The sequence below is a fragment of the Musa acuminata genome, chromosome BXJ1-4 (genome assembly GCF_036884655.1).
Source record: "Musa acuminata AAA Group cultivar baxijiao chromosome BXJ1-4, Cavendish_Baxijiao_AAA, whole genome shotgun sequence".
Lineage (NCBI taxonomy): Eukaryota > Viridiplantae > Streptophyta > Magnoliopsida > Zingiberales > Musaceae > Musa > Musa acuminata.
Window position 1 is genome coordinate 20,021,403 of NC_088330.1, and position 24,769 is coordinate 20,046,171.

General features: G+C 37.3%; 4 protein-coding genes and 1 non-coding gene across 7 annotated transcripts; 1 reads left to right on the forward strand and 4 right to left on the reverse strand.

Moving 5' to 3' along the window:
• Positions 1 to 150: 150 nt before the first annotated feature.
• On the reverse strand, positions 151 to 5,473 carry LOC135586882 (grpE protein homolog 2, mitochondrial-like). Its single transcript, XM_065169326.1, has 5 exons — positions 5,254 to 5,473; positions 4,018 to 4,509; positions 3,737 to 3,904; positions 1,164 to 1,292; positions 151 to 518 (listed from the first exon to the last, which is right to left on the reverse strand). Exons 1-5 carry the CDS (start codon positions 5,398 to 5,400, stop codon positions 423 to 425), a joined length of 1,032 nt encoding a protein of 343 aa, XP_065025398.1. The 5' UTR covers positions 5,401 to 5,473; the 3' UTR covers positions 151 to 422.
• A 215-nt stretch (positions 5,474 to 5,688) lies between these two features.
• On the forward strand, positions 5,689 to 7,981 carry LOC103973824 (replication protein A 14 kDa subunit). The gene is made up of 3 exons (XM_009388486.3): positions 5,689 to 5,847; positions 6,685 to 6,943; positions 7,718 to 7,981. Exons 2-3 carry the CDS (start codon positions 6,688 to 6,690, stop codon positions 7,780 to 7,782), a joined length of 321 nt encoding a protein of 106 aa, XP_009386761.2. The 5' UTR covers positions 5,689 to 5,847; positions 6,685 to 6,687; the 3' UTR covers positions 7,783 to 7,981.
• A 105-nt stretch (positions 7,982 to 8,086) lies between these two features.
• On the reverse strand, positions 8,087 to 14,405 carry LOC135586398 (uncharacterized). Of its 3 annotated transcripts, none has more exons than XM_065169293.1 (7): positions 14,271 to 14,405; positions 13,376 to 13,529; positions 12,864 to 13,031; positions 12,708 to 12,766; positions 11,137 to 12,639; positions 8,877 to 8,985; positions 8,087 to 8,798 (listed from the first exon to the last, which is right to left on the reverse strand). In XM_065169293.1, exons 3-7 carry the CDS (start codon positions 12,964 to 12,966, stop codon positions 8,191 to 8,193), a joined length of 2,382 nt encoding a protein of 793 aa, XP_065025365.1. In that variant the 5' UTR covers positions 12,967 to 13,031; positions 13,376 to 13,529; positions 14,271 to 14,405; the 3' UTR covers positions 8,087 to 8,190. The 3 variants fall into 3 exon arrangements, with proteins under 3 accessions (XP_065025365.1, XP_065025361.1, XP_065025356.1); XM_065169289.1 differs by having other exon boundaries at positions 12,864 to 13,052; XM_065169284.1 differs by having other exon boundaries at positions 12,864 to 13,295.
• Positions 14,161 to 22,561, reverse strand: LOC135650132 (ATP-dependent DNA helicase Q-like 1). The gene is made up of 10 exons (XM_065169299.1): positions 22,284 to 22,561; positions 19,468 to 19,850; positions 18,664 to 18,924; positions 17,544 to 17,707; positions 16,591 to 16,687; positions 16,432 to 16,475; positions 16,208 to 16,322; positions 15,778 to 16,131; positions 15,439 to 15,663; positions 14,161 to 14,678 (listed from the first exon to the last, which is right to left on the reverse strand). Exons 1-10 carry the CDS (start codon positions 22,381 to 22,383, stop codon positions 14,562 to 14,564), a joined length of 1,860 nt encoding a protein of 619 aa, XP_065025371.1. The 5' UTR covers positions 22,384 to 22,561; the 3' UTR covers positions 14,161 to 14,561.
• Positions 22,562 to 24,319: 1,758 nt separating this feature from the next.
• Positions 24,320 to 24,479, reverse strand: LOC135672716 (U1 spliceosomal RNA). Its single transcript, XR_010513073.1, has one exon. It is a non-coding gene; the product is annotated as a U1 spliceosomal RNA (small nuclear RNA).
• Positions 24,480 to 24,769: the final 290 nt, after the last annotated feature.

Consider the following 24,769-nt stretch of genomic DNA (forward strand, 5'->3'; position numbering starts at 1 on the left):
TTTTTTAGTGTGTCGATTAAGTTGTCGTCATGATCCTCGACGTGACCAGGGAATCTTTAGTTTTTCCTCGTCGAGATTCGTGCAGATTTATGATCATACAATAAATTATTATATATATATATATACTAGTGTTAGCTCCAACACCTAAAATCCTCTAAATAATGAATGGATCGGATTGACAAACCAACGTCCCAAATACATTTTCTAATCATCTTACCACCAAAGGATATCTATTTCTATTTCGGTAGCTCTCAGATGAAGAACAAGAGTTACAAATGCATCATCGGAATGACAGAACAAGTTCTTCTACGCAAAACTGAACTGTATTAGTCTAATTATTGAAATCAGCTTTATACTATGTAGAGTGTAGCTCGTACAGATTCAGGCATACCAGGTAAAATTTTGCATGGAGCAGCCACAACTCATTTGCTGGTGCTTTGATCTGTACCATTGTCCAAAGCTTCGGTTACACCCACTTCAGCTGGACGAATGACTCGATCATATAACAAGTATCCCGACTGCAACCACATGCAAAATAAAACGAACCCAATTACACCAACTAAAAAGCAAAGACCCATCATCATCACCAGGATTTCAATGATGAGTTCGCCAAACTGATGCAGGCAAAACAATTCCCGACAATAATGGTGGCATCACTTGTTAAAAAGGTAAAATTGAAGGCACAGAATCCCAACAACATTTACATTCTTCATTACATGACGCACAGAGTGGTTAATAATGTTAAATCATCAAAATTAATATATATTTAGCTATATTTAGCTTCATCAAAATTAATATATGTCAGATATCTAGATGAAGAACAAATTTTATAGTATGTCTTTGGTAAGTAGAGATATATAAATGTCTCACTCATGATCACTTCTATTCAAGCCCATCCCATCTAATTAATGAACGCTGAACATACAAGACAAATCTTTAGGCAAAATGACTGTATCATATCAGCTTCACTTATGCTACAAACTTTTTGCTCCATCCTAGTAAGGCAAACTTGGACAAGTGCTTTGCATAGAAACCTAAGAGTAATCGTATTGAACTACGCTTCTGCTTCTTGGCAATAAACTACAGCCTTCTGTCCATTTGTAGAAACTAATTACTAGAATGATATCCCGATGAAAATGAATCTATATACTGCTACTGCATACCTTGAGAACAACAGCCACAGTGCCTGGTGGTTTGGAAGAGTCCGGTATTTGGAAAGCTGCAAGATGCCTGTGTGGATCAAACTGCTCATCCAAAGGATCAAACTTCTCGACTCCAAATTTCCTGAACACCTAAAAGCCAAAACAGTTGTCTTTTCAGCAACAAACCATGCATGTATGCCAAGAAAATCACATTAAAAATAGTGAAGCAAGGAAAATTGAGTACTAGTTATACAAGTTACAGTCAGATATACATTTTAGTACAAAAGATGTGTGGCTATCACTTTGTCAATCCATAACCATTAGTAGTAAAAACATAATTTAGCCGAAGCTAGCACAAACAAATACAGAAAGGTGTTGAGTATACACAAGATCAAAAGGATGACACAAAGGACCTATTTTTGTGAATCGAACCCCCAGTCCAAAATCTCACCATCCAACCCAGAAGAAAATTTTGATCCTAATATCTGATTTTAATACAAGTAACAAATTTGTACATATAATTCTGGCAGTACAAATCCAGACAACAAATGATCCCTCTGTACTGTACTAACAAGTTGCAATCTTGCCCAACGGTCGTGTCCCAGAACTTCTCCAATTTACCTAACTCCCATGAGACTAGTGTACAAGGTTACAAGGCAGAACTTGGAGCAAGCCTTGCATGGAGACAGGCTACCTCTTCAATATGTTCACTAAATTGTGAAATGCAGGTTCCTAACAGTATTGGCCAAAAGATTGCTGCATTCATCGGAATGCCAAGATTCTGAAAATGAAAATTTTGTCCATGAGATCAATATCTACAGACATGTTGTAAGAGAATGTAGTCATCAAAGGGTATTACTGCTGAAAACTCCCACATCAAATCTAAATGACCAAAAAACAGTTAGAAAATTCTTTATTACATGTCAATAACCCTTAACTTTTAGACCCTCTAGCCATTCATGCAAGAAAGGATGGTATAACCATGGTTGCAGCAAATGAAAAAAAAAAAGCATTTGGTTAACAGTGACAGTTACTTGCTCACAGTTTTGCATTTTAGTTCTTGTTCTTTTTAACTTGTAAATCAAGGTTTGTCTGAAATTTTTCCTTCTTTTTGATACATGATTTAATTATCTAGACTTACTTCACAAAAGAAAGTCAACGCCCTGCTTTACTCCATATTTCCAATATGATCGCCAAAAGCAACTATTATATATTCTACACAAATTAGCCCACCACATCTAGTCCCAGTACATCTTCGTCTCTTATTTCAGTATAACTTGTTACCTTTGATGCACTAGGCAAACACTCTTTGCTTTGTGTACCATTGTGCTTTGTCAAAAATCAATTAGTCCAGAGTCAGCTTGCTTCCATCATGTCTTGCTCTCAACATAAAGCAATACCTTGTTCCATAGAAAAAGAAAGGAAAAGTAGGCATACATTTAGCCTACTCCTCTATAGACAGCTTAATATATATATGTGTGTGTGTGTGTGTGTGTGTGTGTGTGTATGTATATATATATGTGTATATACATATGTATATATACATATGTATATACATATGTATATACACATATGTATATACATATGTATATACACATATGTATATACATATGTATATACACATATGTATATACATATGTATATACACATATGTATATACATATGTATATACACATATGTATATACATATATATATACACATATATATATATATATATATATATATATGCTTATTTTTCTATCATATGAGCTGTAACCTTAATTTGATAAGTAAAAGCAAATATGGCAGAAGGGCCACCGTATAAGAGTAAGATTTTTTCAAAAATACATTAGAAAATCCTACTTCAAGCTCAATCTCCCCTCCTGACCAATCTAGTAATAGAGGATCTCAAGACTTGTGGTCATAAGAAAGAGGAACTTCACCAAAACAGAAAAGATGCCCAACTCATTTTCATTAAACTGGGACCTCATTGGCCAAAAGAGGAAAATACAATCTATTGTTTAACCACCGAATACGAAACTATGGAGTAAGACATAGATTTCTTAATACAATCAATTATGTTCATTCTGAGTCAACCAGTCAATTTGCTTTCACTCTCTTTCACTTAATAGGGAAGTCAGAAAGCCAAACATCCAATCTCACTAGCACAGAATTTTTCAGTTTAGCTAGTTGGGTCCTATTATCCTTCACATTCACTTATCAGACAGAATACCCACAGACAGAATGACTTGCACAACTTTTAAAAGGCATATGATCACCCCCAGAACCATCAACAAAACAAGCATCTTAGTTCCTAGACATGCCAAAAGCTCACACATCTGTCTTTCACAACCCCAGATACAAAGACATGCAATGCCTTAAAATGAGACTTTCCTGAGTCAACTACAAAAGAAAGCTCTATCAATTTTAGACAGGATATTACATTTTCATATCACATTAGCAAATGCAAGTTAAAATTTTGTGATCCAAAAGATTTACCAATAAATTACCACTATTGCAAAACGATTGGGACTTGTCTGTTTCTACAAACATTTCACAAAGCCAGAGAGTCAAATATGAAGCATAATTAACTGAGGTCAGTCATGCAATTTACCTCTACAAGTTGTTTATCAGTCATTTCAACACCCTCAAGCAAGGTTTTTATAAGTGGCACAGCTCCAACAGAGTCTTTGGATTCATCTATCTTTGAAAAGCTTTCTTTGACAACAGATGAAGCCCTTCCAAGATTGTCAGCAACATCTAGTAGGCTCTTGGCAAAACTCTGCACAAAATCATATCATATACATAAATTTTAAGATCCAAATTCACCAAAAAGGTCCTGTGCACTGCCAAAGGAAGAATCAGGGAAAAAAGAAGAGGGGAGGGGTGGGGAACCTGTATTGCAAATTTTTTTGAGTTTTCTGCCTCACGTTTTGTCCTGTCAATAACATTTTCAACTTCAGCACAACTGCGAAGAACTTTATCTTGCATTTTTTCAATCTCCTTGTGCTTCAATTTCAGCAACTCTTCCTTCTCTGCAACAAGCTTGACTAGATCATCAATTGATAAATCAGCCTCTGCATCCGAATCAGAAAATTCAGTTCTTCTTGGACTCTTCATTCTTTTACTAGATTGAGACTTGGAATCTAAACTAAAATCTGCTTCATGTGACTGTCCTGTTATAGTAGAACCACTGCCAGTTTTCTCAGCCTCATTACTATTTCTAACTTCCGATGAACTTCCTGGAACATCATCATTGTTCCCAGATTGATTTGCCTCCTTATCAGTATGATTAGGGGACACAGAAGATGAGAAGCTAAAACGATGAGACCTCGCAGTCAAAAAAGCTGAATGCCGTGGCAACAGATCCATTTGGCAAGGAGACCACTGGAAAGTGAAATGCATTATGAGTTGCTAACACAGGAATGACAATGTTTTCCATCAATAAACTTTGCGCATGAAACGCATTACATAAATAAAAACACTGATGCATGAACCATAAAAGTCTACAAAATACATCATCTTGTTTCTTGTCTAAAATATCGATCCATCCATGACATAGACGTCTTTATCATGACCATATCATATCCCAATCCAAGAAGAGAATCAGATACTCCGAGACACTGACGTTAAGATCCTGACAACATTGACATAGCAATAGTTATGGAAACAGATGGAGGTGGGGATGGTGGAAGTGATGAGCAACAGTGATGGTGGCCGTTTAGGAAGGATGAAGATGGCAGTGGTGGCGGAAACGGCAGAAACAGCGGCATAATGATGGCGGCAACAGTGGTAACGAGGAGGTGCCAAACAAGAACAGTATCGACATGGGATCAAGCTGTAATGCTGATGCGACGGAGGTAATGCTGAACGGTGGCGGTGGCTCTAGATTTGTCGCTCGACAAAAAGGATCAGAAGAACATACAGAAGCCCAACTCTTAAAGCCCGCAGCCAAAGAAAGATCAAAGCATTCGACGGTTCACGATACGAGTGAATCAGAACAACCGTCTGACTGAAACCCTTCGATCCATCATCGCCAAAGGATTACAACAAAGCAAGACAAGAAACACTACGAACGCATCTACATAAAACCATATGTGTCTGAGTTCGAGAGCATGTAGAAATCTCCACCTTCACCAACGAGATCGTGGCGGGATCCGCAGGCGACTCCCTCAGGGAACGGAAGCCATCGCCGACCGGCTGCCACCGACAGGACACTGACATCAACCGGTGGGCGATTCCGCTCCTAGCGACACGAGATAAAACCCTAGAAGCCATCGTCACGAGACCACCACCGGGGATCGAGGAAACGAGTTTTCTGGAAGCGGGCGTTGAGCCAAGCGATCGGAGAAGAAGATAGCTTTCGTTGAGGATATTTCCCGTGTTGACTATTATACCCCTGACGCTGGTTTGGATTTTACGAAGAATTGCTCGGCATTGTAGTGTAATTTATGGTAAGTTCAAAGGGTTCATCTGTCTAAATGAAATTTGGGGGTGGGGGGTTGGGGGTGGGCATTGGACTTTGGTCCGGATTTAGCCCAACCAATTAATTGGGCCGAGCCAGAGATCGCGACGGTCGAGCCGCAAAAAGACGCTCGAAGAATCCACATCTTCCCGCGCCAAGGCCGAATCCCTAAAGCAGTGAACCCTAATAAGAACGGCTCCGCCTCTTCGACTCTTCGGATCGCCCAACCCATCTCTTCCCCTGCCGCCCTCGTCCCGAAGGTTTGCCCCGCCGTGGATCGATCATGCTTTTCCATTCCAGTAGTTGTGGGAAATTCTACTTTATCCGAATCAATTATTTCTTCGTCATTTTACTACTTGTGTAATCCATCGAAATGATGTTTTACCGGAACTATCGGGGCAGTGCCTTGATCTTTCCCGTGCTATTTACATCCCCGCTTTTCTCTTTCTGCGAGCCTTGGGTGTTTGATGATTGTACTGGTCCTCAGCGATCTTTTAGTTGGAGCGGATAAGGAGATGCTCACCACATACTTCGATCACGACACTTATTGAAATGAAGTAGCGACTGACTACTAGATCTTAAGTTTCATCTGCTCTGCAACAATCGAGAGCAGCATGTGTGTCATCTCATGATGCGTATAACCTAATTTTTTGTGCTTCTAAATGGTTTGTCTAAGGAGCTTCTCTTAGCATAGCCTCATCGAGGAACAATGATTTGAACAGGAACAACTACTACTCTTAATCGTCTCTTTTTCGCATGGCTGGTTGTCTGGGTAGTGTATACTGGACTTAGATAACAATAAATTTTCTTTTATCCTATGATTTGGACATAATAAAGGATGCCATTGATTCATATTTCACTACCTACGTGTTGGATTTTGTTATTCCTAGCTTAATTGTTGTTGTTTCATCACCACCTTGTTCGAGTAGACAGCAGGTCTGCTTTCTATTATTGATTTGATGATGATGGTATGTGAAGAATGTGAATCAAACTCTAAATTCATGCAAGTATTTGTTATGTTGCAGAAGGATTAGGTTTTCAGCACATGATCATGGAATATTAACTGATTATTGAAACATTTACACATGGTTGTGCAGATAATGGATACATCGAGTCCTGCAGTTTTTGTTAATGCCGAGATTCTGAAAATGTATCTGGGAAGGAGAGTTCGGGCGGTGATTCAAGTGATGCGAAATGACGCTGGGGTTATTGTGGGACAATCAACTGATGGGAATCAAATAACCGTTAAGGGCGCTCAGGCCGTCCCTCCGTCTCATTTTGTGGAGGTCATTGGAATTGCTGATGGAAGTCAGTCGATTAGAGCTGAAATTTGTACCGACTTTGGCCAATCATTTGGTAACTTTGACCTCAGTTTTGGACTTATATCGTAATGATTTACTTCCGTGGTCCCTTCTCTGTTTTTGCATTGCCAGATGTTGTTTATAATCCTATATATATATATATATATTCATTAATCCTGAGAAGAGATTTTTTTCTTTCTTTAGTTATTTGCAGATCATGAAACCCTGGTTAAAGCTGCTGCCTAATTATCACCTATATTTGTAGTTTATACTTTACACATTGACCTTTGTTTTAGATAAGCAAACTTAACAATCTTCCATTGTCTAGTATTGGTCTTCGACATGTATGGATTTTCTTCACATTAACTTTCCACTTGATGTTAGACGATACAAATTCTTATTTGTTGTTGGTGCTCAGACCGATGATATTTGTTCAGCTGGTTTATTCTTTATCAGATTATCTTGAATGGATTTTCTTCTGCTAGATGTATGTCATTGGTAAATCGGTCGGTCTCTGAGCTAACGTATAAGGAGACCGACAAGGTTCCTTTTTCTTTTTTTTTTTCTCAACGTTTTATTTGCATTACGTTCTGTTTCTTTGTATTAATTAGATTGGTCTGAGCTTGAAAGTACAAAAATCTTCTTACTTCCCTCTACTTCATCAGTGAACTACTTATGTGCATGCTTTTATGAAGAGTGAGTTTATAGTGCATGTAATCTTGCTGTGGAAATAGAAACAAACAAATTCAACGCGGATTCATCCTCTACATTTGTCTTGTAATTTCCTTGTGCTGTTTTCACTTATCCTGTAAAAGTTTCTTTCCCACAGATATGTCAGCTTACAATGGGCTCTGCCAGCTTGCAAATGGCAAATTCAAGAATCTATTCCTTTAGTGCAGTGCTGGATGTTATTCAACTGTGCTGCAAACCCAAATTGATCGACTTGTTAGGAAGGATCAGATCCTTTTATGTTGATGCTTCTTTCTTGTAATGTAGGCTCTGTCATCAGAACCTATTGTGAAGAACTCCTATTGTCTTGTGAATTTGGAGAGTTGAGTATTCATACTTTTGCAGTAACATATTCTTCATCTTAGGGATCAAAGGTTGTCTGGTGAGAGTAGTTTGTGGTCAATGAAACGTTATGCTAATGCATTGCACTCAAAAATCTTTTGCAACTTCAAAGTGCCAACATCTGCACTGCAGAAGCCACTGTGATTTTAGTGGACATATGTGTGGATACAGAAAGACGAAAACCCTGTGCAGGCTACATATATCGTAATGGAGATAACCATTCAAGTGTGTTCACGAGAAATCGACAACTACTTCATCAACTAGGGAATTAAAGACCCTTCGTTCCATCTCAACTCCGGCTTCGAATGCTTCAATTTCAAAGCGAGTCCAGCAACCTAGATGAGTGTTCATGCTTTCATTCACTAGTTCATCCACAATCCCATCTCCAGTGCCATTCCATCCTGAAATCTCCTTGTACAGTTCCTCGGCCAACTCTTTCATGGCAACAACCACCCCTTGTGCCCATGAATGATATCCTGCCCGGAAGTAGCGGCTGCACTTGCTGTCCAAACATTCATTCACGGAATCAAACAGCATCTTCCTTCTCATCTTGAGCTTTTTCACCTCTCCTACATTGTGTGCAGTGGAGGTTCTAGTCTCTTCCAACTTGTCGAAAAGAATAGGATCAAGTATCTCGAATGAATGGTCGATCGCACAAGGTATCAAATCCTGGAATGTAAAGCCTGTGTTGGTTAGTATCTCCCTCACATACCCAAGTTCCTGGCTGCATGCATTAGAATGACAACTTATGCCAATTTCTGTGACCATTTGTCCATCTCCATTATGAACAAATGGTGACACCAAGTTGGATAATTTCGAACTGGAGCCCATCTTGCTTCCTGCAGAGTATCAGATTGCATAAATGTTAGGGCAGAAAAATCAAAACGTAAAGTGCTTGTAAAGCAATCTGATCCTACCATGAGCATTATCCCAGCTCTCAGTTGAGTAGCAGGAAAGAGGACTCTGATCTTGATGACAACACTTTTCATCCACACCGCTACTATTACAGTCCACCATTTTCACTTCCTAATAAAATGATAAAACAAGGGTCACTTGGTTAGCAAAAAACTGATTCTGTATAAAAAAAGACTTGAGGTAGGTAGACATGTAGAAGATTATTATTCAGAAATCTTACATACTGAGACTTGCAAATCTACCCCCAGTAGATATCGTTGCATTATCAACATAAGAGTTTCATATTTTCTCTTGAAAGGAGCTGCATGCAATTTATGAACTCTGCCCCAGGAGTTATTCATTCCATATCTTTCTTGCTTAATGTGCTCTATACATATCTAGTCATTTATGATACAGTTGCAACATATGCAATCAGCTTGTAGTGGCCAATGATAATAATCCCATCGAGTACGTATGAACTTCTACAACCATTATGTTTATACATGATAGCATCATAATCAGAAACATGAAAAAAGGAATAGGTTTGAGTATGCTGTTTTTTCTTTTCTATTTTAATTTCAAAAGTAGTGTACAACAGGCACAGCTTTGCCACTAATTCAATCCTGCACAATTTCCTAATTCTCCGAAAGGACAACTGATAATGAGACAACACAAAATAGACTCCAAAAGTATGCTTAAAAATGATGCCACCCAAAAGGATCTAGCAGTGGAAGTATCTGATGTGAAGTTCATACAACTCACTGCAGATTGAGATACAGTCAGAGAAATCCTAAACTTTGACCATTTCATATAACTCATAACAGACAGCAAACATCTGAACAAGCTTTATAATGTTTTTTTTTAAATGATTCTAATAAAAACTGGTAGTTAAAACTTCAAACAAGAAAGCTAATCAATTATAAAGCCTCACTAGGTTTCTTACTCTGAATAAGTGGAAGCCAATTGTTGCCAAATTACAAGCTACTATGTTTTGTATGTATCTGTAGTGTGTATAAATTATTCTACATCGCACCCATGAACTTCAAGGCTGCGGTGGTTTTTGTCAAAACATTGCAATCGTACCATTCTGTCACAATAATTGTTAGCCCATCTTCATGTTCAAACGCAATGAGCATTTCTGATCAAATTATTGCCAAGAGACTAATAGTGCACTCTTTGTTGTCTTTAAGTGTTTGAACAACATTTATATAGTTTGTAGAGATCACGATGTACAGTACCATCTCTCAGCAAGCCCAGACAGTGAAAAGAGCAACAGGTGGAGAATGAAGACATTACAAAACATAAAGGTACCACTTAACGTATGCAGTTAAAGTGGGAAACCTATTTAATATTTATCATGATTTCATACTTCTGTTTGTAGATGACAAGCACACTGGCAAAATGTTTATTGACAAAAATATGATGACTCCAAATTAACTTGTTCCATGGAAACAAAGGATATAATTGTCAACTTTGAAATCTATTAGAAGCCTCTACTTCCTCCATGTAAAATATTGATGCCACAGAATGAAAAGGCCATCCCATCTTCATATAATTTTACCACATGCATACTGAAAAATAACGTTGTGTAGCTGTAACAACAACATAAGAACCTCTCAAGGTATCAAAAGCTGTAGACTACCTCTGTTGCATTAGAATAACAACATGCACAACTTTTAAATGACAAACCCTTCATCATGTCATAAACTGACGAATACTTATGACCTAATGTGACAAAGACAACAGCTATCCTTCATAGGAAATAACTTTTAGCTAACAAGTGATTGTCATTCTTTATATGAAGTTACTGTAGCTGATGAGAATGCCGAGGTGGACATCCAAGGTTCCTAAAAGAATGAAAAATGTTTTCACTGATGAACAATAGGTAATAAGCCCTAACAGAAGATAAAATGACAGGGAAGTGCTTTAAAAAGTATGGAGATGTTCGAAGGAGAGATCTGTAAATACCCCAGTTAGACATGATGAGCCAACTAGAATTAGTAATGATAGGAAAAGTATAGCGAGGCCTAAAAAAAATTTCTAGAAAAAAAAAGAGATTTAATTGTTCTTAGTTATTATCCTATACTGGACTCCACTATGAGAAAAGGTTTTCGTACTCAACCCAAAAGGGCAGGACATTGCAGTTTGCTGTTGTTTTGTTATGATAGTTATTGTCCTTTCAGGCCATGCATTGATAATTTTGCTGAAGTTACTACAGGAACAAATTTGGAGATTGCATGAAATTGAAGCACTCCAACAAGAACATAGGTAAGAACAAACTACCTGCAGCTTATAGCTAATGCTTTCTGCCTGATCACTAGATAATGAGTCTGATTCAAAGCTACCAGATAGTTCATCATCATAGGACCTCAATAATAAATCCATTTTGTGTTCGGCAGGTGCAATACTTGGTTCAGTAAAAGCAGAAATTGAATCACCCAAAACAGATGCATACGCTGGAACACCACCTCCATTAACTAATTTACAATAAGGTGACTGAACCCTTGATGTTAATTCCCACATCTTTCTTTCTAAAATAATACCCAAACAATCAACATCTGCCTCATTCAGTTTGAGATGGGACGATGTCTCCCTGTCTGAACATTCAGCAGCATCACAAGGATTCTCGGAATGGCCATAATTTTTGTCCTGCATCTCCACCTCAAGACTGGAAGCCTGTGATGCAGGCATTGGCTTTCTTATAGGAGCTGTAAATGTAAAGGATACAACATCCACAGAGTTTTGTGTGTTGTCATAGTGCCATCTTAAATGTTCATCCATCACAACATTATGCTGAACCTGTTTTCCATGTCTATCTAGCGATATGTCATGATAGAACATGTTCCTTTGGGAGCAGGAGCTCTGCTTTACCAAACTTTTTTTTCGTGTAATGTTCTTGTAACCTGCTGGCAATCTATCCTTGTTAATGTCAGGAAGTTCTGTATCTTTCTTTGGGTAGCCAACTTTAGCATTGCCAGAATGTTCATTTGCAATCTTATTCTTTTTAAAAGAGGCATCTCCAGGGACAGATTTCGTCCCATTTAGCATGCCTTTAGCAGCAAAAGGATGGGCTTCATTAGTATTTGGAAAGGCTTGACCAATTGTACTATCTTTTAACCCCTTCAAACTTCTTCTCAAGGCCCATTCTTGAAGAGATCCAGGAGCATCTGGCTCGGTAATTCCTTCAGATGATTCTGTAGACATCAATATCTTTCTAGGTAGTGCTATGATCCCATTCAAATTATAATCTTTAGAAGGATTCAAAGGTGCCTTGAAAGACTGAATGCCACCCATGCTACCACCATGAAGTTCTGACTCAAGAACATTTGCTGCTGCTTCAATTATGTAAGATGCACTATCAGAAGAGATGAAACTAGGATTTTTAACAGGAGAAAGCAATTTTTGGTGAGTGATTGCAACAGTTTTAGCTACTCTGCAAGGCATCAAATCTGTTTGGAATTCCTCGATCGGGCCGCCTGGCATATTTTGGGACTTCAACTCTGGTCTTCCAGAACAGATAACCCTTCTTGTAACCTCATGGTAGAAATCATCATTACCATACATTACAGTTCTACTATTGTCATCCCGAATCGAGCTCAAGTCGTGTAAGGGTGTAGAATAAGGCTCAGAAATGCCTGAAGCTGGTATATAATCCAAACCCATAAGCCTGGCTATAACCCCAGGAGTTCTTAATCCACTTCCCTCTTCATTAGTTACCGAAGAAGCACCAGCAGAGCGACTGCCTGCCTTAGTGCTTGCTACTCTCTCAAACTGATTCTGGTCAATCTGCAAAACCAAAAATGTGAGCATCAAAATATAGGAAATTGACACGAAAGTGAGGGTTAAGGAGGTACCAGATGAAACCGTGAGGTTGGCATATTATCATCATGCTTATTCCCTTGGATTGTTTTCTCTGTAACAGAGAGGGTTTACTAAGTCATAACAATTTAACTTCACCAGAAGAAAGGAATAGGATAGATCGATGAGGAGGAAGAAAGAAAAGGGCTTACCAGACGAAGCATTTCCATCAGGGAACAATTTCTTGCGTGACTTCCGGTTCCAACCAAACAGATGAAACAAACCTCCACCTCCACCTCCACCCTCAGAACCCATTTTGCATCATGAGATCAGCATGGTTCCAAAGCTAGAACAGCAACTCACTTCCTGTTCACATCAAGCTGCACCCCGTGGTCCACAGTCTAAATCAAGAGTAATCGTCATCTAACCCCAAAAGGGTGTTCGATAATGCACAAAACAGACACATATATCCGAAACAACAGAGTCAAATTATACGCATCATCCAAATGGTATAGAAGAAGACAGACGAATTGGACAGATGAAACCTCGATCGAACTACCACGGTAACCAATAGCTTGCAAAAGGGCATTGCCAGAAAGGAACACGCAAGAAAGCCACCCGGTCGCAGAGGAAGAATCTACATTCTGCTCTCGTCGAAAGAATCACCGGATTGTAGAGTAAAACCATCTCGGGAACCGAGTGGGAGGGGAGAGAGAACACGGACCGTGAATCGCGAGTGAAGTAAGCGAGAGAGATGCGAGGCTCCGAAATCCCGTCGACCTTTCTCTTGGAGTTCGCCTTATCCTTAGGGCTTGGGGAGGAGCAGAGGAAGGAGAGAAGGGCGAGGAAGAAGCGAGCGGGACGTCATTAATGGGGGACTGCAATGAAGACAGACGGGGGACTATAAATGAGTCGAGTGGACGTCATAAATGTAGCAGTAGCAGAAATGGATTACGCTACCTAAAAATAAGAAATTAAGCTTAACCTTGTGTAAATTTTAATAATAATATGGTAAAATTAATAATAATAATAATAATAATAATAATAATAATAATAATAATAATAAAGACCATAAACGGCTCTTTATAATTGCTATGGTGTGTGTTCTTTGAGTGCAATCCCCAATAATGTTAAACAATAATTGAAACTTGACAAGTTAAATGATTGGAATATTAACTTTGCGAGAGATAACTAAGACTCCTCTTTTTATAATTAATTAGATTGCGGCACAAACTAATTAATTATAAGTTTACTTCAAGCACGTGATACTTGTTTTTATACTAAACTACAACGATGAGATTGACCAAGTCCAATGCATTGCTTGGTATAATGATTGTTTCAGGTTGGAAGTCAATGGTTCGGACACTAGCTAAGACTAAATGCAGCAATGTAATACACATGGTCACATAATTAAGTGGGAAAAAATCCAACCTATTCTTTAGTGGTGGAGACTGCTATGGATTTAATCTGATAAAGCTGGGTCATGTGGCTTCAACAACCTCAAACAGATGATCGAATAAAAGATGAGACTCATGTATTATAATATCAACAAAGGGTACTATGAGAACTATAATATCATTATCTAACAGGAGATTGATTATAGGGTGCAGGATTCAGACCTCGTCATTCAACCTCAAAATGGACTGCTTCAAATCACAGCTCCATTCATGACTCCAGGATTCAATATATAGAATTGTCAGCAACAAAGACTCGTAGATGCTTTATTTGTAGGATAACTTTCAGGAAAATAGAAGATCTATCTGGATGTTTCACTTTGTAGTGAATATTTCACTTCCCTGGCCCTCTGGCCCTGGCTCTGGCATAATAGCTGTTCTAAGGACAAATCCCTTGTAAAGGCACTTTGAAGGCCAAATCAATTCAATCTCCTGACCGGACCAAAGTAGATTTATTTACTCAGATTCATAACATTTTAAGCAGTTATCACAGGGACTCGGACCAGTCATGCAGCCATCCCTGCTAAAAGTCTCTCCGAAATGTTCCAAAAGTGTTTGCCTCCTGCATTCCTTCTAAAACATCCACAATTATTTCATATAGTTAGCTTCACAGACCAATATTATCAGCGCTGCTATACAATAAAGAAATTAATTATTGAGTGCACAATATGGAGTAAGACCGGAAACAAGCACCCACAAATCAGTCTGATTTCAAAATAAGACAATGTCTAAATAATTAGCATAGATATACAAATAAGAATCTTAACAAATTAAATGATCTAACCATCTAAATGCCAAACTCACAAGTACAAGGATGTATCTGATTTCACATTCTTATCAAGTAAGTAAGATGAACATAACAACTAAGCTTTCTCCTATCAAGGTGAGGTTAATCTAAACACAGGACATAAATCTAAGAAATGATTAAAGATTGGTATGAGTGTGCTTGTAGGATGCAACTCGATCTCAACATAAAATTTTCCTACTCTGTAAAGAACTGAAGGACAGAAGATGCCAAGTAATGACAGTGGAAACTACAGTTGGGAAACAAATGATAAGCTAAGGGTTGAACAGAAAGTTTCTAAATAAATGTTCTAAACAAATGATAAGCTAAGAAAATGAATTTCTCATTAAAAGTTCATCAGCTTTTAGCTTCTTGGCTTGTCAGCTATGTATAGTTCATCAGAGATTATGATAAAGTCTGCTAACATCAAATGGAAAACAAATATTTCCAACATGCAAACCAAATTCAGGACCAAATCAGGGGCAAATGTTTTATTCTCTTATGCAGCTTCCTGGAAAAATCATGACAAACTTGGGAGAATAAAAATACCTTCAGTTCACAATATTCTCGCATTTTCTTTGCTTGAGCCATTGCTGTCTTAAACCTTTCACTCTTAAAACCTTCTCCACTTCGCAACATGCACACAACTCGACTGAAGTCCTTTTTTTGGTAAAAAGCAATGCATGTTGCTCGAAGATTATCTCGTCCTGCCCTACCTGATTCCTGGTAGTAACTTTCAATTGATTTTGACATGGTATGGTGAATTACAAAACGCTGCCAAATCAACACATCAGTTCCACCAAGTACGATTATAAAATTGAAATCGGCATAACCAAATTCAGAACTTCACAACATGTGTTCAATGTATATACTTGTTAGTAGACTTACCACATCTGCTTTGTCTATGCCCATGCCAAATGCAATTGTTGCGCAGACAACTTTACCCTCTCCAGTATGCCATTTCCTCTGAACAGCAACTCTCTGACGAGCAGCTAAACCAGCATGGTAGTACACTGTTCTTATTTTACATTTTTCATTTAAATATTTGGAAACTTCAACACATTCATTTTTTGATAGACAATATACAATTCCAGACATATTGTTAAAACGATCTTTCACTAGCTGCCCAAGCTGCTTTAGTGAATCTTTGCTTTTAAATACTACTTCATACTTCAAGTTAGATCTATCAAAGCTTGTCTCGAGAACTAAAGCATCAGGTATTCTTAAAGTGTCCAAAATGTCCTGCAAACCCCATCATCATTGTTCAATCTATTATTTCTGAATATACATAATGAAGAATACCTAACTTCACAATTACCTTTCGGACCGGCCGAGTTGCAGTTGCAGTTAATGCCATAAGAGGAACCCTGGGGAAATTTTGTTTAAGACATCCTAATCCCCTATAATCTGGGCGAAAGTCATGTCCCCATTGGCTAGAAAACAGGAAAAATAGGAAACATAAGTATATACAGAAAACTATCTTCCTTTTACATATCAAAATCTGTTCCACACATACACAATGATTCATTATATGAACATCACCTTACACAATGTGCTTCATCTACAACGAATCTTGCAAGTAGGTCCTGTCATACAGCATAAGCTATGTTATTTTTGGAACCATTTCAACCAAACGAAGTGAAAAAACAATATGACATGATAGCAGTTGGCCACACTACATTTATACAATAAATTGACTACCTTTTGGTATAAGCATCGCAGTATATCCATAAATGACAGGTTTCCAGCTATTCTTTCAGGAGTGACATATAAGAGTTTGCATGAAGGCTTGCCACTTCTGCAAAGAAAAAAGTAATAGGCAAGTGTGACGTTTGATCATTTTAAAACAACTTATTGACTAATCATTAGTACTGATAATGCATTAGACATAAGTTGATGCTTTCCAGTTTCAGCCCCCTTAACTAAAGGGGTATATCACCTGAACTTGACTAGCATATTTGTGGTTATTAAACAATTTTCAAGAGTCATTTTATCACTTAATTTGTGATGGTCAAAGCTTATTGCAGTTTCAAAAGCCATGTGTGCTAAAAGATGCTTGGTATATCACAAAGTTCACATAAGTATCATCCAGTTATTCTATGATGAGTGTGAGTCTTGGCATCATGGTGAGATTACTCCAATATATGCCGGTGATCAGGGTTCAAGTCACAGAAAGAGTTACTATGTTAAGGCAAAAATTGGATCATAAGAAATTAATGAGAATGATATCATGTTTAAGCAGACGTAATACTTGATCATGCAGAACTCATTGTGAGTTCTCAGATTCTGTTGATCTTGTTAGTCAGCTCTATCCATTTCAGTTATACATCCACTGCAGTGTTTATATGACATCTTTAACTTGAAAGGAGGTTGATACATAATATTTCAAACACTTAAAAGAGTAAAATAAATATCAGAACCAAGGAATCAAATATCTGTCAAACTGATACTTACCAACAAGATTCCCTGATTTGAACAAGAACCAGTAATAGCTCATCTATGTTAGTTCCAGTTGGTATTTAATTTTTTATAGTTCTTATGATGATATGGGGTGGTATGGGTCTGACCACTTACCAAAACTAGTAGTGAACCGACATTTAAATCTTTGATCAAAACTAAAGTTCTCATAGTTCAGAGCTGAAACAGAACCTGACCTAAGTTCTTGGATGACCGCCATTGCCTGCGAAGCAGTTTGCTGTGAATTCAGAAAGGTTGCAGGCACTCCATATTTGATGTTGAGTGTAGTGATTTGGTCTTGTATCAATGACAGTAAGGGGCATATAACGACTGTAACGCCTGGATGAAGAGTAGCTGGGAGCTGTAAATACATGCCAGACTCAGCAAAATTTTTCAGATATTTGAGCATAAAAAATGACACAAGACAGCTTAATGATATAGTGGCAAGAAGTGTCAATTGTGTTCTATGACAGACAGGTTTTCCCTGATCCTGAAGCTAGACCTCCATTAGTCCTTCAAAATTATTAGAAAACTCAGAAGACCTCAGTTTTTCATTATGAGATATCCAGCTGCTTCGCTATTATGTATCTATCATAAAAACATTTTATATTTTAAATCTATATATTTCCTGAACTTGCTTTTAGCAGATGAGCTGTTCTCCTTGTCCTAACTTTTCTTATCACTGAGGAAAAATGCCTTCAGAATCTAGTTGTCACAATTACCAAGTGGTTAAAAACCAATACTTTCCACGTAAGCTTGAGCACCCAATAGGATGTTCATCATGACTGCCAAACCTTTAAAACTATAAATTAGAAATGGAGAGTTCAACAAGATTATCTGATAAATTGTCCTAAAAATATATGTATGGTAGTTACCAACTGGATATGTATAATTCTTCAATCTCTAGTTTTTTTATCTGTTAAAGCACTAATTATGGCCACAAAAACAAAACTTCCAGTTACCCTGGTTGACTAAGGCAGTAATACAAGAACCTAAAAATTGCTTGCCTACATAACATTGGAAAGATAATAGAACCAGACTGCCTTATCCTAACTAAAATGTGCAAAGAGAATTGTGAGTACCATTAACACCATAATATATATATATATATATATATATATATATATATATATATATATATATATATATAAGGCAAAAATCCTTTCAAAGATAACAACGTTGTCTCCTTAATATGTGTTAAACCTTTCCACAAAAATCATTCAAAAGCATAGATCTGTAATTATTGAACATACAGAAAAGCAAAAAACATGTAAAATTGTCTGAAGCTCAAAAAAATCAGAAGAGGAAACAGGATACCTGGTAACATAGACTTTTACCACCACCAGTGGGCATAAGGACAAAGCAATCTTTGTTCTCCAATGCTGCCTTACAACCTTGATACTGCAGAGCCCGAAATGTTTTATTACCAAAAATCACGACATTTGCCAATAAAATATCATCCATAGACTGCAATTCTTCATAACTTAGACTTTCATGTCTGTGTTGTGTTGCATATGAGCATGTCCTTCCATTGGCATAGGATGAATCTTCTTCACATGTATTAGTGTCTTCAGAAACCTTCAAAGGTGAGACAGAATAAGTAAATGTATAAGTGAAAGTAAGACAACTCTAAGCAGATCCTGGCCATTGATATCTGAAATCAGGAACAATTGGCAACAACAAAAATAGAAGTACAACATACAACTGACATAAATTGGGATGGAGAAATCAGTGACTTGGTAATGTAGTATCAAAATATTTCTGTGAGAACTTACAATGAGAGTTATCCACTAAAAGGCGGCCTGATTAGGACATTTCAAATCATTAAGAGATCAAATAGCTGAGACATTTCAGAGACAGTTACCTAAGTTAGAATTGTGAACCAACTTCTGAAAGGTTAAAATGTACTAGTACAGACATCTACTGCCACTATCATGTGGCACTAACTTGTATGACAATTAACAACTGGGCACATCACCATTGTCTTTTTTAACAATATCATTCTATTTTTTACTCATCCAGATATATAATTCTAACCTAGTGAACAAGGATAGCAAGACAAGGGAACAAAAAGAAAGAAAAATCTTGCAAAAAATAAATTGTAGGAAACAGGCAGCTTACTGTTGATTTTGAAGGTTGCTGAATTGTATAATCTTCATTCTTGTCAAAGCAGAAAGATGGATCATGCTTGATATCATTTTGGCTGATTACTTCCAAATCTGAATCTTCACTGCTTAAAGAACAAAACCTCTCAATATTTTCATGGTCTGGGTCTCGGAGTGAGTTCCGTTTTCCTAAATCTCGAGTTTCGAAAACAATGGCATTCCCTGCTTCTTCATTATTTGGAATTGTATTTACAAATATGTCATTTAAAGCTCCACAAGCTTCAGATTCAATAGCTTGTAGATCATCCCAGTCTTCCTTGTCTTGGATGGAATCGGCCAGTGCAGCAAGAAAATCATCACCACAGTGTTCCACGGTGACAAAGTCTCTACCATCCTCCCCTGCACCACAAAAGAAGGAATAATGTATCTCCAGAAAATTTCCAAAGCCTGCACTTATGAAGATAACTTCAAACACCAAAAATATAAACAGTTGCCTCTTCCGAAATATCTGCATCTTTGTATTTACATTTAGTTGTAAATTTTCATTTGGTAGTTAGGTATGATTGTGTATATTTAATTTTGAAACTAAAGGTGACATCTATGACTGAAAAGTTTGATTTTTTTGAAGTCTTGACAATAAATATGTTAGGACACTTTTTCTGAGCTTTTGAATAATGTTTATTGACTCTGTTTAGTTCAGTTAGAGTCGAGTAGAGGCTTATTTAATATTTATTTATTATTAAGAGTCCCAAGTCCTGGACTCTAGGTGAAACTCTATAAATAGTGATGTAACCCTTTCTTTTGAGAATCAATCAATCAATGAAATGTTATTCCACTCTGTGGACAAACCCTAGGAGGCCGATCCCCTCGAAGCGATCAAGGAGGGCCGATCCCCTCGAAGCGATCAAGGAGGCCGATCCTCTCGAAGCGAAGAAGAAGAAGCCGCAGCCACCCCTGCTTTCCCTGTCGGACCCCTGCTTCCGGCTAGCCCACCCGCCGCTGCTGCTTCCCGGCCGACGAACCACCACCGTCGCCACTGCTGCCTAGCCAACAGCCGTCGCTGTTGCCCAGCCAACCGTCGTTGTTTCTTGAGTCTATTTAGTTCAGTTATTTATTGAGTTCAGTTAGAGTCAGGTAGAGGTTTATTTAATATTTATTTATTATTAAGAGTCTAATTCTTGGACTCCAAGCGGAACTCTATAAATAGTGATGTAACCCTTTCTTTTGAGAATCAATCAATCAATGAAATGTTATTCCACTCTATGGACAAACCCTAGGAGGCCGATCCCCTCGAAGTGATCAAGGAGGACCGATCCCCTCGAAGTGATCAAGGAGGACCGATCCCCTCGAAGCGATCAAGGAGACCGATCCCCTCGAAGCGATAATTATCATTCCCTTTTCTCTCCTTTCTTCCACGATAAGACTTTAGGGTCTTATCAATTGGTATCAGAGCGACGATAAGACTTTAGAGTCTTATCAATTGGTATCAGAGCGACGATAAGACTTTAGGGTCTTATCAAAATATTAATAATGTAGCAGCTCTATGTAATCATCTAACCACGGGTTCCTCCACGCAATTTCACATGAACCAGAAACCTATCCAACCTTGAAAGCAAACCAGCTAATTGTATCATAAATTAACTCTTTTGGAAAAATTTCACTAAGCAAAGAAGTAATCACCCACCAACGGAAGAACCCAAAGCCCACATCTCCTCTTCCCTAGGGACCGACCATATGGAGTCCTAATGTAACACATCCATCTACTCATCTAAACATGCATTCTCCCCGTCACTCAACGTGAACCAAAAGCCTCAGAAGCAAGCCAGCTAATTGTATCAAAATGAGCTCTTTCTGAAAAATTTCACTAAGCAAAGAAGTAACAACAAAAGGATGAGATTATAGAATTGCATCAGAAGTCAAAGACTAGCTTGCCAGTGAAAAACATAGTCTAGGAAAAAAAAAATTAAGAACTTAGTCTACAAACTTCAGTCTTCTAAATAGTCATTACTGAAGATATAAATTTCCACTGTATGACACAAAGACTTCCAAACCACTACCAAGGACCGCCTTAATGTCTATAGGATTCTTTCTAAACACAATTTTCTTGCAACAAGGCCTCTCGGTACTTTATAAAAATATTTGTTAATAAATTTGTGTCAAACTTACAACGGCCGCTAATCATCTAAGAGCTTAAGTTTATAGATGAGTCAGAGCTTACTAATTTTATAATAAAATATATTCACTTTGTTGACGGCAATCTACAACATCATGTCGCGAAAGCCTATATATTGTTTAAATGGTGATCATGCAGACAGCGGTCCGAGAGTAATAGTGTCAAAATCTTGGAACGGGCAACAAATAGAAAATCAATATCATTCAGCAAAAACCCTACTCGAGTATCACCGATCGCATTAATGCAAGACCAATTAAATAACTAAGAGAAAATTTGTTCTTAGATCAGATCTTATGGCCATTAAGAAAAATGAATTCTCCAATCAGAATAAAAGCGAACATAATATGTCAATTCAAAAAGCACAGGACTAATAAAGATAGAAATTTTAACAAAAGAATTATTAACCAAAATACGCCACCATAGCCCTAATTTGCCGTATCAAATATATATATTACATCTCGGATTCCCAGGCCTCGGTTAGGCCAATGTGACTAAGGATCGAGCCAAAGGGAACAAGAAAGAAACAAACAACGGATCAGATTGTGTGAGCAATTCTGCCTCTGAGGTCAAAAGATAGGATCCGAATCCTCTGAGGACAGAAAGAAAAGACATCGGATGGAAGGGGGAATTAAACACAAGGGTTCGACAGAAAATCTCACCGTAGAGATCGAGGAGGCGATCCAAGCACCGATTCGCGGCAGCTTCGTCGAACCCAAACTCCAACGCTAGGCTCAGAAGCCGCGCCCTCTGCACCTCCATGTCGCACCCTCCCCGCTTTCCCTCTCTGTCGCTGCCCCCGCTCGCCCGGACGACGGGGATAAATGCGTGCAAATTTGCACGCGACTGGGCGGGAAGGTTCAGATTTGGGCGCTGCCATCGAACAAGAAACCCTAACCGTACCTAACATTGATTGATTGATCGATCGATTGATTGAGCGCTAGGTAACGACTTTAAAAGTTTAAGAACCTTCGTATGAAGGAAAAATAAGTGGGAAGCATGAGAATAGTTAATCCAAACAAATATACTAAATTTTAAATAATTAGATTTTAAAGCCCTTAAAATATGAAGAAAAAATAATAATAATAATAATAATAATAATTTAATGATTTTATTTGGATAGATGTCGAGCTCATGACTTTGACGTATCATATTCGATCTTTCAATCGGTAACTAAGCATTCTCGATGACCTATACTTATAATAGTATGGAAAATAATCGCCCCTCACTCCTCTTATAGTATTTCTTTTTTCTCCTCTCTTTCTCTCTCTATAAGCATAAGAATTTTTTATTTTTTTAATTTAGTATAAAATTTATAAGTTTTTTTTTCTTATTATTTTAAAATTATTTCAAAGTATATAGCCCTATATTATTTAGACAGTCGAATGGGACTCAAGAAGCCAAATAAATTTAATATACTTTTATGTCGCTACATATTAAGAAAATGGAGCAAGTTGCATCGTAAGTTACTATAAATATTATGAAATCCCATAATCAATCTATCATTGATTAATTAATCAATTAATGACTTTTGCATATTTGAAAATTTTTGATATTTTAAAATTATATAGATGATTAAAGGTTTGGCCATTTAAAGAGTATTTTTGTGTATCATACATACTATGTAAATAGAATTGTATAAATCATGGACATATTCCGATGTTTTGAGATAGTAAAGAACAATTTCTCTGATATTATACTCTCTAATATGTATAACTGTGAATGAGTAAATATTGTTGAAAAATTAGATAATTTGAGTATGCCATGTTTTATTTGTAATAGTAAAATGGATAATAACAATACATTGACTTTCTTCATTTAGAGCTAAATATCATATACTCACGCATTGTTTTTTAACATTCCACCTTCGACTTATATCCCAAACACACAGTACAAATTTAAGCCTCAAAAAGTATTTCGTAATATGTGATGTACTGTTTTTCTTTTTTGGCTAAAACCCAAAAAACAGTGCATGGCATAGCAGGGCATAGAAAAATTACTTGAAATTTAGAAGATACCTTTGAATTGGATCGGTATGAACATATTCTAGTATCTTTTTTTTTTTATGTTAGAAAAAAATTTCAATATTTTTTTTTCTGAATTATTCAGTTATATTTTTAATTTTCATAAAAATCCATATACTATTTTTTTGACGTTTGAGTTTCCAATTAAGTCACAAACACTTGTAAAAATATGAATCTTTAGAATTAATTTTTTTATATACGATACATTATTTTTTACTAAAAATAAAAAAAAAAACCCTACGGTCACATAGCAATCAAAATGTTCTGAAATTTTAAAGATACATTTGCGAATCCACATTAACTTATTTCGATATTTTTATTTAAAAAAATTGTTTGATATTTTCAGTTATTTAGTTCCAACTTAATGTATTGTTTTTTTTAATTAAAAAAATTCGTGCACTCGTAATATCTTTTGATATTGGAACTTCTAATTACATAAAAAGAATAAACTTTACAAATATATTTCTTGTATCGCATAACCGAAATTATTAAAATAACATTTAAATTCTGAAACTACTTTAAGTTTGATGCACTTGAACATATTCTAAAAATTTCTATTACAAAACATACAAAATTATCAGGATAAAAAAGATGTAATATTTTAAAGATTTATCTATTATCGGGCACAATTTAATGCAAAATAATTCACCCAAAAATTTTACGTTTTGCCTTGGCAGGGGCCGCGCGTACGCGTACCCCCTCTACCACAAATTATGACGTCCACTCTCCCACTTGGGGAGATGGTAAGCCAGCGCGCCTCCCAAGTGCAATGGAAGCCGCTGACCTAGGCCATGAGCCTTCTTGATCGCCCATCGACCCCGTCCAGGTAAGTATGGAAAACAGCCGCCCCTCGCTCTTCTCTTATATCGCTCCCTCCTGTGTTCCCTCTGTGCCGTGGCGATGTGGGACTAAAACCCTCCTCACTTGGATCACGTGCCCGCCTGCCCGCAGTACCTCATCAACTCCATCTTCTTCACGTGGAAACTTCAACAATACTTGTGCATGGAGTAATGATGATGAATGACCAACTCCTAATCGTGGAGTTCCTGTGATTTTATATTTGAATCAGAAGAACATCCATTTGTCAGACTGATGCGTATTGATTGAATCAGAAGCCACTTAGA

Excerpts from the sequence above, each read along its gene's own strand:
- LOC135586882 (XM_065169326.1), bottom strand. The coding sequence starts at position 5,400 with ATGGCTTCTAGGGTTTTATCTCGTGTCGCTAGGAGCGGAATCGCCCAC. Across the intron at positions 3,905-4,017 it reads CAAAAAAATTTGCAATACAG|AGTTTTGCCAAGAGCCTACT; the intron begins GTTCCCCACCCC and ends GATTTTGTGCAG. Across the intron at positions 1,293-3,736 it reads CTGATAAACAACTTGTAGAG|GTGTTCAGGAAATTTGGAGT; the intron begins GTAAATTGCATG and ends TTTGGCTTTTAG.
- LOC103973824 (XM_009388486.3), top strand. The coding sequence starts at position 6,688 with ATGGATACATCGAGTCCTGCAGTTTTTGTTAATGCCGAGATTCTGAAA. Across the intron at positions 6,944-7,717 it reads CGACTTTGGCCAATCATTTG|ATATGTCAGCTTACAATGGG; the intron begins GTAACTTTGACC and ends TCTTTCCCACAG.
- LOC135586398 (XM_065169293.1), bottom strand. The coding sequence starts at position 12,966 with ATGGGTTCTGAGGGTGGAGGTGGAGGTGGAGGTTTGTTTCATCTGTTT. Across the intron at positions 12,640-12,707 it reads CAACCTCACGGTTTCATCTG|ATTGACCAGAATCAGTTTGA; the intron begins GTACCTCCTTAA and ends TTGGTTTTGCAG. Across the intron at positions 8,799-8,876 it reads GAGCTGGGATAATGCTCATG|GAAGCAAGATGGGCTCCAGT; the intron begins GTAGGATCAGAT and ends GATACTCTGCAG.
- LOC135650132 (XM_065169299.1), bottom strand. The coding sequence starts at position 22,383 with ATGGAGGTGCAGAGGGCGCGGCTTCTGAGCCTAGCGTTGGAGTTTGGG. Across the intron at positions 18,925-19,467 it reads AGCAACCTTCAAAATCAACA|GTTTCTGAAGACACTAATAC; the intron begins GTAAGCTGCCTG and ends TCACCTTTGAAG. Across the intron at positions 16,132-16,207 it reads CAACTCGGCCGGTCCGAAAG|GACATTTTGGACACTTTAAG; the intron begins GTAATTGTGAAG and ends TGGGGTTTGCAG.